At 40.5% G+C, this 20,565-nt stretch overlaps 1 protein-coding gene across 3 annotated transcripts; it reads left to right on the top strand.

Annotated features, from left to right (window-relative positions):
- The first annotated feature begins 13,152 nt into the window (after positions 1–13,152).
- Positions 13,153–19,271, top strand: LOC109984805 (troponin I, fast skeletal muscle). Of its 3 annotated transcripts, none has more exons than XM_020634934.2 (7): positions 13,153–13,240; positions 15,250–15,282; positions 16,171–16,207; positions 16,933–17,061; positions 17,796–17,885; positions 18,814–18,987; positions 19,085–19,271. In XM_020634934.2, the coding sequence occupies exons 2-7, from the start codon at positions 15,275–15,277 to the stop codon at positions 19,160–19,162; spliced, it is 516 nt and encodes a 171-aa protein (XP_020490590.1). In that variant the 5' UTR covers positions 13,153–13,240; positions 15,250–15,274; the 3' UTR covers positions 19,163–19,271. The 3 variants fall into 3 exon arrangements, with proteins under 3 accessions (XP_020490590.1, XP_020490591.1, XP_065812905.1); XM_020634935.2 differs by having other exon boundaries at positions 13,157–13,236; XM_065956833.1 differs by lacking the exon at positions 13,153–13,240 and adding an exon at positions 13,532–13,550.
- The last annotated feature ends 1,294 nt before the right edge of the window (positions 19,272–20,565 follow it).

Here is a 20,565-nt window from a genome sequence, read left to right as displayed (position 1 = left end):
TTATTAAGATTATTAGTGGCATATGAGTAAACTAAAAAACAAACAAATACAACCTAGTATTAAACAAAACTGACCTCAATAAATGTCATCCAGCTTCCACTTCAGTCAGTGACAAATAATAATTAAGTGTACACACACGTTATTAGGAATCCACACACCTATACAAATATTTTCTATCTCATGCAGACTTACCTTCACACGGAATGGTATTTTTTGTGTGATGATGTCCAGGTGAATCTGAATCTTGTATACTTTTGACAGTTTATATTTAGGACCAGTGGGCAGTGATATCGGCTGTGCAGGGTTCAAATTATTAAACTGTTAAGCAACATCTCTTCACAAAACGTTTAATAAAGCCAAATACATAGTACTCCGACAGAAAATACGCTTGCTCTCCATTAAAATGAACATAGCTAACGCTAGCCACCTTTCGCGTAACTACTTTTAAAATGATAAATACGTCACTCATGCCACATTCGGTTACTTGTTTGATTGAAGTCTACAATTATCTAAACAATACAAAGTTGAACAGATGCAATTTCCGTTGCATAAATACGTTTTTCGCTGTTTTGGATAATAAGGAATAGTCACCTACAGTAATCTTCAAGAGTCTAATGTCAACATGAAATATGTCACTTCCGGGCCTGACAGTGGCGGTCTGCAGAGGCAGGAGCTGACAGTGGCGGTCTGCAGCCAGACTCTCTTGACAAATTCACACACAGATGGTAGAGGCTGCTGTGTAAAGAGTCCATCAGAAGTAACTAAATTCATACACATTGATATGACACTGACAAAGCAGCGGGAGCAACTTGGGGTTAAGTGTCTTACCCAAGGACACATTGGACATGTAGCTGCAGGAGCTGGGGATCCAGCTGGAAGCCCAACCTGGGGCTCTACCGACTGAGCCACAGCCACCCGACAAACTACAACTATTTTAAGCTTTATAATGTACATGGTCCTAACAAAGGATTAAGAACAATTGGCAACCTCCAGTGTTGAAAATAAAGCCAGTGTGGAAGTGCAAAATCCTGCAGTTCCTTGAGTGTCCACTAGAGGCTGTCTGCAGAAGCTCAGGAAGTCACATACACACCCATTCATAAAAGCCTGTTTTTCCAGTATAAAATGAACAGCCTGGTTCAAAACACCAAATAGGTCTGATTAGTTATTGTCCTGATTGACAGGTGGGCGCGATGTAACGGTTCGCCAAGAGGTCTTAAAACCCGCCTCAGCTCCAGCTCTCAGCCTGTCGTTGGGTTGACTGAAAGTCCAGCGCCCCCTGCAAGAACAGATGGGTGATGTCACTCAGGCTTTGTCCATTAATATTTACAGTCTGTGATTAAGAACTACATTTATATTATAATATTCCAAGATTGACTTTCTGTTATACATGTAACAACAATGGTCTACTGGATGAGGAGGTTGGCGGAAAGCCCATAAGACTTTGGACATGTAATTCTTGTCAATCAGGGAAATCAGCTGCTCCCAAAGTCAAACCTTTTAACACCTCTATATAAAACAGGCTGCTGCAACAGGCGTTGGTGACAAAGCGATAAGTAAGTTATTGGGTTACACATTTAATTACAATCCGATGTGCGAAATACTCTTTCATGTGTTTTGAGTGACACTTACAAAGGCTGGAACACAGAGAGAATTTATGACCAGTTTAAAGTTAACACACTCTTATATTAACGCCTTTAAAATCATTCTAGTTTACACCACAGCATTTTCTTTGAGTTGGAGTCTATAGTTTGTGTGTAGAAAGGTTGAGATGTCCTAAGTTTAGAAATGGAGGTCAGTCAGTATTGTGTATCGTCTTGTTCCAGTTTTTGGGTCGGCATCCTATACACCAGTGCAACCAATATAACAGTATATAATTCTGAGACGTGCTGCGTTGTTACTGCAAATTCAGCCTCCGCAATCACGTGCTGAACACGACCTGACACGATTGAGAAACTGTTACCGTACCGTTTTCAAGCAGTCTCGCTACGGTTTTAACCAAACCAAACAGGTTAGGCATGAAAACACACTTTAAGATCTTGAATTTTGTTATTTTAGGTCACTGAAATTCTCTTGACTTTAACAAATATACAACTTTGTCTCAATTCTTAGGCCAAATTTACGACTAGTTTGGTGGTTAGTGTACGGAGGCTATAGTCCTCCAAGCGGGCAGCCTGGGTTCGAATCATTTTTCAGTTGAAGTTTTCCAGCTTTTGACATCTAACCGCCTAATTTTGTCTTTCACTGATTTTCTAAAAGAAAATAATGACTGCATTATGGCCTCCTCAAAAATATTTATCATAATAATGGACTATAATCATTTATGAATTAAAATGTGACTTAGGAACTTCATGTACTGCTTGGTAGCTTGTGAATATTATCCCGTAGATCAGCTTTTTCATTTTCTATTGTAGGAGAGGAGTAATAATAACTTTATTTATTTATTTATATAGCACCTTTTAAAAACACAGGTTTACAAAGTGCTTTGACAAACAGCAAGAACAAAGCAAACTAAACACAGAAAAACATTAACAACAGTAAGAATATAACAGATGCAAAATACCAAAAATAATTAAAAACAATTCAACAGAAAAGAACCCAAAGTGCACGATACACAACCAGACATATATAACCCAACCATCATAAGAACCATCATAAGAACCCAGGAACACAAGAACCCAACAACATGAGCTGAGACCAAGAGGACCAAAGATTTAAAAAGATGTAAGAAACTAAGAGATAAAAGCAAATAAAAAGCAATGAGAAGGTAAGCGCAGTAAAGGAAATAAAAACAAGTGGTTAAAGGATCAAAAAACCCAAAACTATAATATTAATAAAAATAAAAATTAACTATAAATACGAAACATAAATAGACAAAGTAAGTAAGATAAGAAATTACCAAGTTAAAACACAAGAGGAGATTAAGATATGAGCATAAATACGAGATAAGACCATAAATAAAAGACAGTAAGAAGTAGAAGAAGATAAAAATAGTAAAACCAGTAAGAGAAGACATTAAGAAGACGACATCACATAAAAGCAAGTCTGTAAAAGTATGTTTTAAGAAGGGATTTAAAAGAATTGAGGGAGTCTGCGAGTCTTATCTCCTCAGGGAGGTCGTTCCAAAGTCGAGGGGCCCTGACTGAAAAGGCCCGGTCACCTTTAGTTTTAAGTCTCGACTTTGGAACGACCAGGAGGCTCCCACCCGAGGATCTAAGACTGTGGGCTGGCTCATATGGTGTCAGTAACTCTGTTATATAGCTTGGAGCCAGCCCCGTCCGTGCTTTAAAAGTAATGAGTAAAATCTTAAAATCGATTCTAGAACGTACAGGAAGCCAGTGTAATGAAGCTAAAATTGGAGTGATGTGATGTCGTCTGTTACAACCAGTAAGAAGCCTAGCTGCTGCATTTTGGACCAGCTGGAGGCGAGACAGTGACTTATTTGTGATTCCGGAAAAGAGGGAGTTACAGTAGTCAAGTCGGGAGAAGATGAGGGCATGGATGATCTTTTCAAGGTCTCGTTGGGTTAGGATTGTTTTAATTTTGGAGATGGTGCGTAGATGGAAGAAGCTTGATCGGACAACTGTTTTGATATGGGATTCAAAGGTGAGATTGCAATCGAATGTTACTCCTAGATTTCTGGCGGTGGGTTGGACATTGGTGAATAAGGGACAGAGGCTGCTCTTTGAGCTATGAGTGGTGTTTGGCGGGTTGAATACTATGATTTCAGATTTAGAATTGTTCAGTTGGAGAAAGTTTTTCGCCATCCAGCAGTTGATATCGCTTAGGCAGTTTCTGACAGCAGCTAGGCTCCTAGGGTCCTCAGGTCTCAAAGGAAGGTATATCTGTGTGTCGTCTGCGTAGCAGTGAAAGGAGACATTGTGGCGTTCAATTATTTGGCCAAGAGGCAGCATATAAATGGAGAATAAAATGGGACCTAAAACACACCACAGGTAATGTTAGAGGTAGAGGAGGAGTAGTTACCGATGGTGACCGCGAAGGTTCTTTCTAAAAGATAAGAGTAAAACCAGCTAAGTGCAGTATCCTTTAAACCAACCCAATGTCTGAGACGATCAGTTAAAATTGTGTGATCAACAGTATCAAAAGCTGCGCTAAGATCTAAAAGAATTAAAATTGTGCCCTCCCCTCTGTCTGCTGCTAAAAGAAGGTCATTGGTTACCTTGAGGAGGGCAGTCTCTGTGCTGTGACAAGCTCTAAAACCGGATTGGAATTTCTCAAAGAGGTTATTTTCAGTCATAAAAGATAAAAGTTGTGTTGAAACCACCTTTTCTAAAACTTTTGATAAAAATGGAAGTTTTGAGATTGGTCTAAAATTGTTAAAATCAGTGGGATCAAGGTTGGGTTTCTTTAAAAGTGGTTGGACCACAGCATGTTTAAAAGCAGAGGGGACTACACCTTCCGCCAAGGAACTATTAATAATGGATAAAATACTGGGTCCAACTGTGTTAAAAACCTCTTTGAGAAATGTTGTGGGAATAAAATCAAGGCTGCACGTAGCTGATTTCATATGGGTTAAAATTTCAGCTAAAAAGGTCAAGGACACCGGCTCAAAACTGCTAAAATAACTGTTAAGTTCCCTGCTGGTGTCTAAAATACGGTCTGGGGGGATGATTTGTTGCCTAATGTCCTTGACCTTATTAGTAAAATAAGTTAAAAACTTCTCACATAGATCCTGAGAAGGATCAGTAAAATAAGAAGGGGAGGGGGTGGTGATTGATTCTAAAACCTTAAATAAAATTCTGGGGTTAGAATGATTGGCTAAAATCAGATTAGAATAAAATGCTGCTCTTGCGCCTTTAACTTCCTTTTGGTATTGTATCATTGAATCTCTCCATATTTCATAAAATACATGCAAGCCTGTTTTTTTCCATTTTCGTTCTTTCCTTCTGCAGTCTCTTTTTAGATCCTGAGTCAGTTCGTTTAGCCATGGCTGTGGGACTCTGTTAGGTTTTTTGTCTTTATAGGGAGCAACAGAGTCCAGCACAGTTTGACAGGTGAGATTAAAAGAGGAGACCAGCTCCTCTGTGTTAAAATGTTGGTAAAAGGCAGTTGAAGAGACAGAAATAAAAAGCTCCTTAAACTTGCTAGCAGACGTAGAGTTAAAAACCCTGCTGCGGACAGGTGCCTTGCTAATAAAAGGTGGCTGAGATAAAACCATTCTGAATAAAACCAGTTTGTGGTCTGACACACAGATATCCTTTGTCTCAAATTTGTTTGGGCTGAGACCACTGTATAAAACAAGATCAAGTGTAAGGAGTAAGGAGATTACATTTTTGATTATATAAGTTTGTGAACATTTGCTCAAACTAACAATTTAGGGTTAAACCAAATCATTTTAGATGTTTAAAGGTCACATATTCTGCTAAATCCACTTCCCCATGTTGCTCGAACACTAATATGTATCTCTAGTCTGTCTACAAACCCCCCAGTGATGACAAATGTCCATCCTCTCGGTCTTCTGCCCACTCTACTTTTCAGAAAATGTGCGCTTGAACAGGCCGTGTGGAGATTTTCCCTTCATGACATCACAAAGGGCAGTAACCCCTCCCCCAGCTGGGTGACACTCCCACAGCTAGGTGTTTGTTCTGCCCTCCGAGTCTGCCTTCTCACTGTAAACAATAGGCCAAGCCCTTCCAGAGATGGGGCGTGGTCAAACACAGCTAATTTACATATTTAAAGGTACAGACACAGAAACAGCCTGTTCTGAGCATGGCTGAAATAGAGGGGTTTATAGACATGATCAAATACAGGATCAGAGTGGATTTAGAACAAGAAACTTAACACACATGTTTTGAGGAGCTCTGAGACTTATTTACACTGGTTGAAGAGGAGGAGAATATGTCACCTTTAAATGATAGTTTTCACGGTGATTTCGTTTTTATTTTTTAAAGATGCCATTTTGTTTAGTCTTTTTAATCCATGTAACACAATTGCGAGAGTGAAGTATATATTCGTTCTTGATAAACCTTGTGACAGGCAATAAATCTAAGAGTAGACCATCTCTACGGGTGGCGACATGGACACTCTGTCCACGCTGGAAAACAGAACCAGATGGCGGATGGATCTAAACAAACTCGTACTACATGAAGACTATGAATCAAGCTCCATGTAAACATACACATTTAGTCATTAATGCCTTTGCATAGTGAGGAAAGGCCACACGCTTCTATCGCATTTCCAAACTCTGACCTGCCGTTCAGTTCATTCCTGAGGCTCGAGTTGTAGGCCGGACATCTTGGTAGAAAACACCCGCCCATGTCTCTGACAGAACCCTTAACCTGACCCCCAGCATCACCCTGCAGCGCCACATTCCCAGGATGACTCCATCTTCTCGGCTGTCCGAGCTTCACTCAGATCTGTCGCCGCCTGTTCCTCCTCAGTTTTCAGTCTCATAGTCCGACCTGCTAAACGCTTCAGCTTCCTCTGACACCTTTACCCGTCACGTGGTCCGAGGTGATCACTGGTGAACAGTTAACAGGGAGATTTATTACTTAAACACCTTTTAAATGATTTCAAATATCTCTGCTTCTCGGGTTTGTAGTCAACATTTCACGTTAAAACATTATGTAATTAGTTTATTCTCTAAACAAGTTAAATAATTGCTTTCATAAAAAAACTTATTTGACAAAAACAGAATTAAAATGGCTAATTTTTAAAGATTTCCATCTTGATTCAGGATATCTTAGAGTGGGAAAAATAAGGGCTTCATCGCACTGTGATGTGCAGAAATCCCTCTTTTCCAGTATGTCATCTTTTGTGTGCTGCAGAAAATTTGCTCTTTCCGAACTTAAAGAGCATATTGCAGGTTGAAGACACCAGTTAAGCAATTATAGGAAAATAACTAAAAATAATATTTTAAAAGAAATTCTGAAATTAATCAATCAGTGTCTCCTGGAGACATTTTAGTACGTTTGCGTTTACTTCCACATTAAAAACTGGCATTCGAACGTGATGTCACATGGGTGAGTCCCGCTGATTCTGCCTTTGTTTAACATTAATAAACATGGATCTGACTGTCACTCCTGCCAATGAATAGGAAGAAAATGCATATTCCTATGCATATGATGGTCTACAGGCTTATAGTTATGAACCTGTTAGGCAAGCTAGAGACCAGGAACAGGGCAGGATTAGGAGGAATAATGGCCAAATGAGAGAAGTTGAGTTGTGGTGTGAGGAGAAGCGGGCTTTGTCCTGGTGATTGACCGGGGTTAGCTAGCGATATTTAATGCCGTGTTCACATCACAGCATATGTAAAGTTTGTAATCAGATACAATAACTTCAAAAATAAGTAGTAGTAAGTGTAAGTGCTGATGATTAATCGTTCACTTGTATGGGATTGCCTTGTAAAAACGGCAAATCTGTACTACGTTTCACAGTGCCACAGCGTTGTGTGTGAGAGAGATAAAGACGTAGGCCGATCTACATTCTGTGTAAATACAGCACCGGTGTCTTTAGGCTATATTTTATTCCTGATGCAGCTCAGTACTCATGTTTTAATATCAAATGAATGTATTAAAGTCTATGGTGCAGTAGGCTGTAGTAGTAGGAGTACTCCACTGAACTTAATCCACACACACAGGATGCACAACAGCGCACATACTCCACAGTGTAATATCAATGCATTTGCTGATACAATTAAATTGTGTTTTCATTTGGTAGAGGGCTGAGAGATGAAAAGCTTTTGTTTCTTTTTGTGTTCTATCACTCCTCCGTGCGCGTTCTGTCATACACACACAAACACATGCAGAAGCACACACACTCAAACGCACTCTTGCAACAGAGAGTTGGATTTATAATAAATCTATTTGTAAATCAAAAAGTATTAATACATAGCCTACTGTCCAGTGTATATTATGCGCCACATTAGAGAATGTCTGCGTGTCTCCGGCGTGTCTGGAGATTGTAATCATTAATGAGGAAACGCTTTTGTGCCTCATGCTGAAATAATCAACGTGTCTGTTCGATCGTTTCAGAGGTTGTGGGAATAATTCAGCGAAATATAACTAAAGTTTCCTGAGTGTTCTGTATTCAGTGACACAAAGCAGAGAAGTTAAATGAGATAGTTCAGGCTATCTCAGAATAACAACTGAAACTGCTGTGTAAATACCAACACACTAGCCTGCTAGCGCATCTGACTCTTAAATGGAATGAGAGCTGACACTCTGATTTGTTAAATGCACACTCAAAACACACTATGTATCCTATAATAAAGCCACATACTCCATCTGCTCTGCGCCCAGATGGTGCGCCGCGTAAATTCCAAAATATAGTCGGACATGCCCCAAATCGCTGTGTGCCATGCGCTTTTGAACAACGCGCTTTTAAAAGACTGAGAGGGAGAGGGATAACAGTTTCCTGTAACTTATGTTTGATAGGTGCTTGTGCTGGAAATGTCATCTCATGTCTTCAGCTGTGGAGAGTCTGTGCTGCAGGGAGGCGGATGCCTTCTGGGCGTTGGTGGAGAACCTTACCCCCAGACCAGACATAACATACCTGACACAGCACCCAGGTTTTGAGGCTTGCTGTCTGAATCCCTTTGTCCTGCAGATAGCATACATGACCTTCAGGCAGGAGCATGGTCCCCTTCAGGCCAGTAGGTATGAGAATGTGTGGGGCAGAAACAAGCTACAATTCTGCTGACTTTTTACTGTGTAAATTAGCTTTTATTGCTCAAAGCATGTAGATACAAGTTAAAGACATTACTAAGATGTCTTTTATTGATCCCCGCAAGGGGAAATTTCAGTTTATACACTCTTAGTCATGTAACACATACATAGGCTGAAATATACACACACATGCACAAACAGGATCCTATGGACATGCACTAATGGAGAGATGTCAGAGTGACGGAGCGGCCCACAGCGGGCGCTCCTGAGCTGGTGGTGGGGAGGGGGTTTGGTGCCTTGCTCAAGGGCACCTCTGCAGTGCTCAGGAGGTGATCTGGCACCTCTCCAGCTACCAGACCAACTTCCATATTTGGTCCGCACTGGGACTTGAACCAGCGACCCTCCGATTCCCAACACAAGTCCCTACAGACTGAGCTACATGTCACCCCCCATACTACAACTCAGACTGATTTTCCGATACTTAATTAATTAATTAACTTAATTAAACACGGCATTCCCATATCTATTTCCTTTGTTAATACATTTTCAATCGTGTACATAATAGGACTATCAAGTTTAATTGTAAATATTTTGTCCCTATCCCTAGGCAATACCGTTACACAGGTTACAGGCAGGTGATCTGCTGGGCCTATGGCATTCTGGGAAGGCACATTACCTTCCTGTGTTGTCAGGAGACAGTGTCCAGAAGAGAGAGGGATTTATAAAGTCATCATTTGGAGGACAATTAGAAAAATAAATAAACACAATCACAAAGTGTCTTACCAGTTGAAATCTTTTTTAAAGCTGTCGTGACCCGGCTCAGGAAGTCACAACAAAAATGGGAGACAAAACCAAATAATTCTTTATTAAACCATACCAAATCAAATATTTACAATATGATGTGTGGAAGTCATTAAAGTCAGTAGTGTGTGATGTGCATGAGTGGAGTACGTCTGTGTGTAGGTGTTGTGAAATGCAAACATAGCAAAAGGTAACTTAGTCTAACATTCCCCACCCACACTGATTCTGAAACATTCGTCCTTCATTATGTTTTTTGGAACAGGGCTTCGATTTTCTGTGTTTTTTCCAAGCAGCAACCTCCGGTGTTGAAAAATGAAGCCAATGCAGAAGTGCAAAATCATGCAGTTCCTCGAGTGTCCACTAGAGGCTGGCTGCAGAAGCACAGGAAGTCACATACACACAACAGCCAAAAAGGAGTTATTCCAGTATAAATAAACATGTTTACAACCTGGTGCAAAAAACAAAATAGATCTGATTAGTTATTGTCATCACTAGCATACACTGTACCAGGATGATTTTATTTTAAATGGCTCCATTTTAATTTCATAAACGATACGTCTTATCCATAGTTAGGCGTGTAGCTGACATGATTGACACGGTTTGTTAGGAGGCGTAAAACCCGCCTCAGCTCCAGCTCTCAGCCTGTCGTTAGGTTGACTGAAAGTGAGGCTAAGACAGCATTTCCAACATGGCAGCTGCTGCCGATGAGCCTCCAGCGCCCGCTGCAGGAACAGTTGGATGACATCACTCAGGCTTCAAACATTCATATTTACAGTCTCTGTTTTTTTTTGCATCCAGCCCTGTGTGTGTGTGGAGAGTCCTGACCTAAAATTGTCAGCAGCTGTTCAGTTGCTTCACAGAAATGGGTGTTGTTCTTTTGAATGTGTGGCTCCAGAATAGACTTATATATCAAACTGGTGAAACTTTTCTCGCTCTTGTCTTGTTCTCAGGAACTTAAAGACACCGTTTTTTCAAATTTATAGAAAGAACCATTAAATCTTCTTCACTGCTTGATCACTCTTCATGATGAGTAGTCAAATAAACGCATCAGACAGTCAGTTTTTTTTGTTAGGATTACGGATTCAAATAACACATCCAAAAAAAACAGACTCAGTGTGCAAAGGCCTGAAGAGCTCATCAAACTGCTCCTTCAAATAATATACATGATAAAACTAGAAAATAAAGCCCCATAACAAAGTTAAAAACAGTTAACTTAACAAAGATAATAGCAGAATGTCTTTACAGGGCTTTGTGTTTGTTAAAGTCATCCAGAAAGATTTATCATCATCTTTATTTTAAAGGCCACACGACGACCGCTGTCTCCTTACTCTTAGTCAAAACTGGAGGAAACGAACGGGAGGTCAAGAAACTCTTCTTAGAAGCGTTTTAGAGCGTTATAAAAAACGACTTTATGATTAAACTCTAATAATGATCTTTAAACACTGAGGAATCTGAAGTGATTAAGAAAGAATGCTATATGAGCGAGACACGGTGTAACATTATCCTCATGGAAAATCTCCCTTGACATCCTGCCCACATACTTTATAGCACCGCGTTAATACGAGAGGGGCGTCTGCAGCCACAGAAAGGTCTGGAAGGATCCACAGCTCAAATGAGCAATCCAAGATGAAACGCTAACCACGCCGGCCGAGGATTGCCTGATATTTATAGATGGCCGACATGCAAGCCCGATAGGCTCTTTATTTTGAGTAGTGGTGATAAGGGATGTTTTCACCGGTGATTTCTTGATTTTGAACTCATTATTTGACACGCTGGATTTGAGGCTCGAGGAGCAAGAATCAAAAACAAAGTCAGGTCCGCTGATTTTCGCCTGTGTCAAAATCAGACCCAAACACATGTCATTTGGGAAAAGTCCACAATGGGTGTTTGTATGATGTGTGTTATCAAGTTATCAATAATGACCTTTTTGTAGAATTAAGAAAACAGTTTGGCTCGAGTAATCTGAAGTAAAAACCCACATTAGCTAGAACCTTCCTCTTTGCAACAGGTTGGGACGCTATGTCGGCATATGTGTCCACTATCTGCTGCGGAGGGGGAAACGAGCAGCTAAGGAAAAGAGGGGGTGTGTTAATGAAATCCTCAGGGCACGTCAGGATGTGGAAGAGTTTAGTCTCGTCCAGGAGCTGCAGAGCTAAAACGACTGCTTTACAAGCATGACGCACATCACTGCTCTGTTTTAAACACACCTGTACGCCCAAACTGTTGGAAATATCTTTCATATTAAGATCTTTTCTTGCCAATATCCCGATAGGTCTTAAACCAGAGCTAGAACTTGTTGTGATCTGAGCTACCCTCCTATTGGACGTGCAGAGGTGACGTCAGGGAGCGCTGCAGTCAAATAGAAAATGTTTGACTGTCGCGCATTGCGCAAGTACTGCAAGCGGGACACTGCACTGCGCTCAACTCTGCGGTTAGGAGACAGGAGCAATGCAATACACAATGAATGGGGTTGACAGCGGCATACAGCGCCCACTGTGTCCTATCTGAAATACCCTTAAAAGCTAAGGAAGTTTGTAAATGTTTTCCATTTATTGGGTATTTATAGATGTCAAAGAATTTTAGCATTTTGGATTATACGTTTTTATGTTTTTGCTCTCCTGAAGCATGCTCGCCATGCTTTAGCCAGGTTGTGCAGCTTTTGGTTATTTCCTCTCTGGAAAACTATCCAGACTGAAAGCTGCAAGCGGGGGTGACAGTTGGGAGATTCTTGGAGTTCTTGCCAACTTCAAATGTAACGTATTTATGAGGATACCTGCAGCTACTGAAATATATGATGATAAATCTCTAAAGGAGCGACAGGAAAAGCCAAAGATGCAATGACATGCAGATTATTAGCAAAAGTGATGCAAGTTTATTCTGGTTTCTTATTGGTGGTTGATCATAAACAGCTGAACGTTTTTAGGGGCTCTCTAGATTACATAACTCCCAAGTCTCACAAGTTTTATTAAGATGATCATGTTTTCCTTTTTAAACTGATAACATTTTTTCAAACGAGAAAAAGCTCACTGATGTAGAAATATGGTGGAAAAGATTCTTAAAATGGATGTTAAGCTGGAGCCGGCATCAACCTGGTGGGTTATTTGAAAAGTTTGCATCGTTTTTAAGGGCTCTTATCCAAACTTTTAATCAAAGTTTGACAAGGGGAACCAAAGTATATTTGGATAAGGACCTAAATTGCTCTTTTCTTTTGCATGTCACGTGAGGGAAATGACTACAAAGTATAATTTTATTTGGTTTTAAACGACCTTAGGGCTCCAAATATGATTCCTGGTGCCCATTCAAGCATTTGAATTGGCGTTGCAACAGAAAATGATCAGATCTCTTGTAAATATATTTCTGGAAAACATTATTGGAAGCCTGAAATGTTCAGGATTTCCAGCACCTCCAGATATTAACACACAGAGAGAGTCAGAAAAGGAACACTGAACTGACTCGACTGTCCCACTGTTTTCATCAACCCCCTCCCCCCTTCTGGTTTTCATCTGGTGAAACGTTTGGACTGTGATGGTTTTATAGTCCTTTTCCACCTTTTTATAGCTCCTCGGTGGCACTGAGCGGACTCCTAAAAAGATATCAGGCTCCTCCTCAGCGGACCTGATTAACAGGAAGAAGCTGGCAGGGGATGATGATATTTCAGGCGCTTGCTGGGTGATTGGTCTGAGGATCCTGGATTCCATAAACAGGAGCTCCATATCCATATCTGAGCCCCCACGTATATAAACACCCCGGGGAGGACTTCTTCACACTGCTCCTGGCCCCTGTGTCCTCCTTCTCGGCTCTCCATTTCGTCGTAGGTGAGACTAGTTTCTCTTTCCTCCTCCTCCTCCTCCCCCTCGTCCTCCCTGCATGCCGGCACAGAGCTGGTTCTAATGGACACAGAGCAGCTGAGTTGACTTTGTTAAGAGTCTTTTTTGGGGGGACCTGTTGGTACAGTGCTAACGTGATTAAAGTCCTGACCTCTGGGGTTTGATGATAAGTGGATGGAAATGTGATCCAGGGTGAAGGAGAAGGCTGAACGCTGCAGGATGAAGGTTGTGTTTGGATGGAGCTTGGGATGAGAGATGCTTTTGAAGTTTTCAAATTGACGTTTTATCCATTTTTATTGTAAGTAAAAAGATTGATTCCTGTAAACGTAAGTCTTTATCTTTATCCAGATATTAATCCCTGGTTTTAGTTGAGTGTCATCTCCCATGTAAGGGATTTTCTAGAATCTAATGCCAGTGTCCAAGCTAGGTTCATTTCATTGAAGCCAATCTGTTTTGTCGATCAGCAGAAAACATATTCTGTTTGAAAATTTCCATAGAAAGTTACTTCCTTATTTATTGTTAATCTTTGATTTTCAACGCTCTTGGTTGGTTTGCAAATTCAAAGAAATTGACTTTTTATGCTCAATCTGGATTTATTTGGAAGTTTAGTTTGGAAAACACCAATTATCTAATTTTATTGAAGTATCAAAAACCACTTGCTGGGATGTCTGTGTTGGTGCTCAGTCGTCCGGGTTATGGGTAATTCGAAGCTTGAGCCAAAGGCAACTGGACTTGGCTGAAGATCTTGAAAGATCTGTGTCAAGATCTGCTACCAAGTCCAGTTGCCATTGCATGAAGCTTCAAATAGACTTGTTGGGATTCAACAAAGGACTGATGATCTACTAAAAAAAAAATCAGAAATTTGACCACCACACCTGGAAGTATGTTTTACAGTGCATTGTCTTTTAAATGCATTATATTTGAATCCAGTTTAATCCCATGACTTCTATTTGTCTGTGGTTTGGTTTTTGGAGCAAAATAAGCCCTTTGATTACTTTTTTTGACCGATATTGTTTTTACAGTGCATTATCCTTTCAAGACATTACAGCAAAAACCTTGCAAGTTTTGATATTCATCAACACACCTGGACATTTTGTAACATCTAGTCAAAAAAAAGAAACGTAAAAACACTTAAAAGGTGCTTACTTATTTTGACCAAGATTTGTTTTTACAATGCTTTGTCATTCACATTAAGAGGTTTTGAAATTTGTTCACCACACCTGGACCATATCGCAACATAAGGTTGTTGGTTTGGGTCGGGGTGGGGGTTCCAAAAACACCGTAAACTGTGAGTTTTGACTGGGCTCGTCTTTACAGTGGGTTGTCATTTAGTAAAGTCAAGTTTTGAAGTGTTGAAATCGATTAGAGCACTTGGGCACTTCTGGTTATTAAGTCTTGAAAGCTGAGATAAATTTTGGGTTAGGGTTAAGTTTTTACACTGTAAAAATGTTTTGTTGTTGTTGATGATCAGCGTTGGAGTCCGCCTGTGTGGTGAGATTTTTTTGCTCGTCCGTGTTTGGTTACAAAATTCCGACTTAATGAGAGGGAAAACTAAAACCTTATTTATTTATAGTGTAAAATAACTTGAAATCTGAGTGCAGCACTGACTGATTTGTTTGGCTCTGTGTGTGTGTGTGTGTGTGTGTTTGTGTGTGTGTTCTGACAGCCGGGCGTGTTGGCGGATAACGCGCTGCGGCAGCACAATCTCCTGGAGGGTCCCCCCCCCCATGAAAGGAATTGAACTGTAAACTCCCAGAGGAGATTCAGTTTTGAACACCTGTAAAGGAGCTTATCGCAGGCGTCAGAGGCAACATTTGACCTCACTGAAACTCCAAACTTAGCTCTGTCACCACTCAGCTGCTCGTCGACTGTTTAATATCTCACATTTCATGCAGAGGATTTCGGATATTTAAGCTCACAGCAGATGATGGCATCGTTTATTCTCTCTCTCCTCACTCAACGGCTTTCTCTTCTGTTTTTTTTTTTTCTGCAAACAGGCTGTGAAGAAAAGAAACCGGCAACATGTCTGAGTAAGTGCTGATTCTGCTTTATTAAGTTTTACTTCTGGAAGTCATAAACAGGCATGCATAGCTATAACAAATTGGGTGTTTTAATTATTTGCCAGGAGGGTTGTCACAAAAAACAGAATTTTAAACTTTGATAAGTAAAAAACAAACGGCATCTTCACCTATTTTGATACCACTGCACAAAATTAGAAGTTTAAGGCACCCAATACTGAGTAATATTGTGTTTTCAGTTATCAAAAATTGCAGACAAATTCCTGCACACTGCCTAAATTAAAGGAATATGTTGGAAACGTTTTGGAAGGTACAATTGAAGGAAACTCTTGCGCTTCAGCCCCTCATCAGACGGAGGTCGGTGCTCTCAGAGACAGACCTAATACATCAAAATATTTCAAAGGACTACTTCACAAAGGCAGAAAGTCCTGGAGCACACAAGTCACTTGCAGCAAATTTTTTAAGGTGCAAAGGACTGAAGTTTTGACGCACTGCTTCTTCCTCGGAGTCAAGAGGACTCAGTGCGTCCAAAACGTTAACCCAGCAAATGTAATCATGGCGTCTACTCCAAATTGATCTATATGAAAGTTTTTAGGCTGCAGTTGAGCCAATGTTTATCAGAGTTAGCCATGCTTTAAAAGGTTTAATAGGTCGACCTTGTTTTATTATTGATTTACTCTAAATGGACCCAATAGTTGAACATCACGCTGTACTGACGACGACTTGAAACTAGAGATTGAGACCATAAACTAAGATTCAAACAAAGACACGGACTCATTATCTCATAGACTTCAGATCAATCCAGTGTAGTCGCCCCCTGCTGTCCACTGGAGAGAATGCAGGTTTAAGGCACTTTGACGTTCAGACTCTTAAAAATGTTTTTCTTTCTGATCTTTACAGCAAGAAGATGAATTCAAGCCGCAGGCATCATCTGAAGGTACGAGAGAGTGTTTTCAGTCTTTTTTTAGTCTTAGCTTAAAAAAGTGATGAATGTTGATGATCATGCAAAAACAATTAAAGCTGCTATTTGATTAATAAATGAATTATACCTGCATCATGTGAGAGGACTATTAGATCTGGAACACATAAACTAATGATTGGAAAGTTGTTGCCAGATCAACATGAAACCTTAGAACATTTCATTTTATCTTGTTTTTGTACTTATCCAACTTTTTTTCTGTAATCCTATGAGTCACTGTGTCTCTCCATTTTATCCTTTATATTTTAGGATTTGATGCTCTGTAGGTCTCTCTTGTTTTTTTTAACTGCCATTTTGGAGAAATCTGGCGCTAGAATAATAAAGTTAAATCTTTGGCGTACCTTTCTACGGAGGCCCTAAAAGGACATGCATTCATACATTTTATTCTAATCCTTATTTTTTGTGATAAAGAGTGAACTTTGGATGTTTTCTCAAAATCTCAACTTGTCTATGTCATTATTTTGAGGTAACAATGCTGTTTTTTTCTGTGATAAGTCATTTTCTTGAGACCAAGTTTTTAAAGTCTTCGCGTGCGAAGTAAACTGAAGTGTGAAAAAATCACATCGCATATCAATTTTGCATATCAATTTGCCTGGAAATCCTGATAAACAAAAGAAATAAGACAGAAGCAGATCAGAGGGTGTTCCTTTTTTTACTGACTTCTGATTGGATCCGTCCTACAGAGTTTGATGCTGTCGATCGCGGCCAACTGGATTCAGCAGGAGAAAAAGGACCTCGTAGTCGCCAAAGAGGCCTACATGGCTGAGAACTGTCCCAAACCCTCCCTGAGCGGAGATCAGGCTTCCCTCATGGTGAGACATTGAGAGGAAACCATTCATACCTCCTTCTTCAGTTTCCCATCACTTGGTGGCGTGTGTAATAGAATAGAATAGAATAGAATTACTTTATTGATCCCAAACTGGGAAATTGTGGCGTTACGGAAGCAGGTTATCCAACACACAATATGAGTAACAAAAACACAATGTTAGCAATCTAAACACAATATAATATTATAATAATATTATTCCGGCGGCCACCTCACACAGCGCCGGAAGCGGAGATGCATTTACACTTGACGTGAATTTACCTAAACTTCAGTTAATAACCTCAAAAGCAGGGTTGTTCATTTTCTCCAGATACACTTTTTAATATTTGGGTTGAAATTGTCTTTAGGTCCTGACAGACATTAATAACCTGTATTTCCTTTTATGCTGATGATGTTACGAGAAATGTGCTTAAAAAATGAGTCTTTTTTGAGACCCTGTGAGTGAGATTTGGCATTGTTTATAACTTAACTTATACAAGATCTGTGAGGGGTTCAGGGTCATCCACGTCATTGTAATTCTCAGTTTAATGTAAAAGCCACAAGATCTGGTTGAGGTTCATGAAGGTCTTTTGACTCTCACATACCTTCGTAAAGTGAGTCTAATAGGCCTTTCACAGAAACTAATTTGTATATTTTGTAAGTTTTTTGTAATTGCTTTAAGTGTTATGTCATCGAGGTAAATGGTGGTATCAGTTACATCACATCTGTCTGTGTCTTTAGGAAACTTGCAAAAAGCTGCACGCCCTCCTCGACAAAGTGGATGAAGAGAGGTACGACATGGAGGCCAAAGTGGGCAAAGCTGATAAAGAGGTAAAACTCCCCCTGCTGGTCAGCCATCCAGATTTCCAACACAAAAGTATTTTCAATTAAGTAAACAAAGGCTGCCACAAAGTTACATTTATTCAGACTTAACATAGAATCTTTTTAATGTTATGTTACTTGCTAGAGTGGACGCAGGTTGCCATGTGGTGGACACTGAAGCGTCAGTGTTTAGCCAGCTCTGCATCGGTCTGTAAACCTTTCTGCATTCTAACCTCTCTCCATTTTTCAAAAGCATCTCCAATATTGATCCTAGTTTGAGCACGTTTCTGCTCGTGGAGCTTATTAGAAACATGCAGAGGCTTTTTAGGTCGGGTACAATCACTTCTATCTGAACCAGTTCTCTTGCCCACTTCCATCGCTGCAACACCTGTTGGTTTGACCTGATAACTGCTCTCATATCTGGCAAACTGAGGGGCCTCCAAAAAGGCAGTGTGGGGGTTGCCTTAAAACCGCCTACCTTCTCTGGTCCAAACAAATCCAGAGCATTCAGGACCAGAATCTAAAGTTAGAAGGAGAACATACTGGCTGCTGCATTGTTGTCAGAGAAGCCAGCACTTCAACATAGCATGTTTCCTTAATGTCTGATCATATAGTAAGGTCACTTTATCATTTCAGTGATTGGGTAATTACATGCCAACCAACCCTGATTGGTTTTGGATTCAGCCTGAATGTTTTTGTTAACTTAATACAATGAGAGTAGAAAAAAACGGTCATGCATAACCAGGATCTTAAAATTGGTCAGGAACTGTACCCTTGCTGTACAGAAAAGCAGCTCTGTCTGTTATTGTACGCATAGGCCGATATTTGCATTTTAAAGTCGAGACCCTGAATGTGAGGAAAATACGTATTCTTTTTAGGCCAGTATGGGACTTTTTGTAGACCAGTTTCACCCTTTAACATCTCGATCGCTCTTCAGATTGAAGACCTGAAGATCAAGGTGGTCGACCTGGCTGGCGTAAAGAAACCCGCCCTGAAGAAAGTGCGTATGTCTGCTGACGCCATGCTGAAGGCGCTGCTGGGCTCCAAACATACGGTCAACATGGACCTGAGGGCCAACCTGAAGCAGGTCAAGAAGGAGGTCAAAGAGGAGGTGAGTGTTAACAGAAGCAGAGTCACATGGTTAAGGAGAGCGGAAGCAGATCAAAATGCTTTTGACCGTGTTTGTTTTGTTTTGTTTTGTTTTTCAGCCGGCTGAGGCGGTGGGTGACTGGCGTAAGAACATTGAGGACAAAGCTGACAGGAAGAAGATGTTCGAGACGTCTTAAGGAAAACCACTTCGCTCTTGTAATCGCTTTGAGCTGCGCTTTTTATGGAATTTCTGGATTTTTTGCATTGAAAAACAGAACTTTTGTTTCATTAAATCTGTCAGTTTCAGCTCAACCTGTCATTGTAAATGTGTTAAAGCAGTGATTTAGATGAGAAATCCCCCCCGTAGATTCAAAGCTCTCCGAAGGCCCCAACACACCAAGGAGATCGACGGCCGTCGGGTGAGCGGTCGTCGCCCTAGTTTTTGCAAAGTGTCCAGCTCCATCGCTGCCCGCCGGCCATTTCTCGGCCAATTCAACATGTGGAGTCGATGACAAAAAGACAAACAGAAGTGATGAAAGCAAATGAACAACTTCAACTTTTTATCAGACATTATTCTCGACTAGAAGTTCCGATATTACGAGTGGTGAGCGACAGCGGTGTGAAAATGGTATCTTCTTGTATCATAACAGTTTATTTATCCCCGTTCTTCCATTGTCCTCGTTCTCGTCAGCTTTCCTCTTTTTGAATAATGATTACAGACTACCGCCGCCTGCTGGCATGGAGAGTTATTTCCTCTCACTCATGAGCAGAATGTACGTGGTGGTTGGCCATCGGCTGTCGTCTTTATGATGTGTTCAAGTGCAACTTTTTGGCCAAGACAAAAGGCGTCCTGAGGCCTTTGTAGCCACTAGTTCCTTGCCGTCTGCTCGGTGTGTCAGGGCCTTTAATGATTTCAGACTTTGTTCTGTAGCGGTGCTTCCTTGTTTCTCTCATGTTCACTTTTGACAACTTCCTGCTCGTAGTCGTGTTTTTGTAATAAACCTTTTGTTTCCTACAATCACGAGGTATTCTGTCTTTCACTCAGTGACGCGCAACACTGCAGACGGAGTACATGACACACCGGAATAATCTCTACAGTTTAACCTTTGTTTCTTCTGTTTGTTTTTGTTCAACGTTAAAGACAAACACCCGCAAACAGAACTCAAAATAAACACTTCAATAGAGGTTCATATTTCCTGTAGAAAACCGATGTTTCCTTCAGTATTTGCAGAGAAATTCGGCCTAAATTGAACCGCCTTTCCCCGTCAACACGCCCCTGATCCTGAGTTCTGTTTGAAGGTGTTTTCCAGCTTTAACGAGGTCGTGTTGTGCTCTTTGTGCTGCTGTGCATGTCAGTGAGGGGACAGACATAATATCCACATTTTTAATCCACACTTCAGTGTTCAGGGAGCTGGGAAAAGTGAACGTCGCAAAATATACGCTGTTTTTTATTCTTTTGTTTAAACCAGAAAACAAACAAAAACTAACAAAATATTCTAAACTCAACACTCTTTAACGTTTACCGTACTTTTCACTAACTCAAACCAACACAAACTCCTTCTTTTTTACTCATGTTAAAGATCATTTTAAGAACTCAAAC

The sequence above is a fragment of the Labrus bergylta genome, chromosome 7, assembly GCF_963930695.1.
Source record: "Labrus bergylta chromosome 7, fLabBer1.1, whole genome shotgun sequence".
Lineage (NCBI taxonomy): Eukaryota > Metazoa > Chordata > Actinopteri > Labriformes > Labridae > Labrus > Labrus bergylta.
This window is presented reverse-complemented; position numbering and strand designations above follow the sequence as displayed.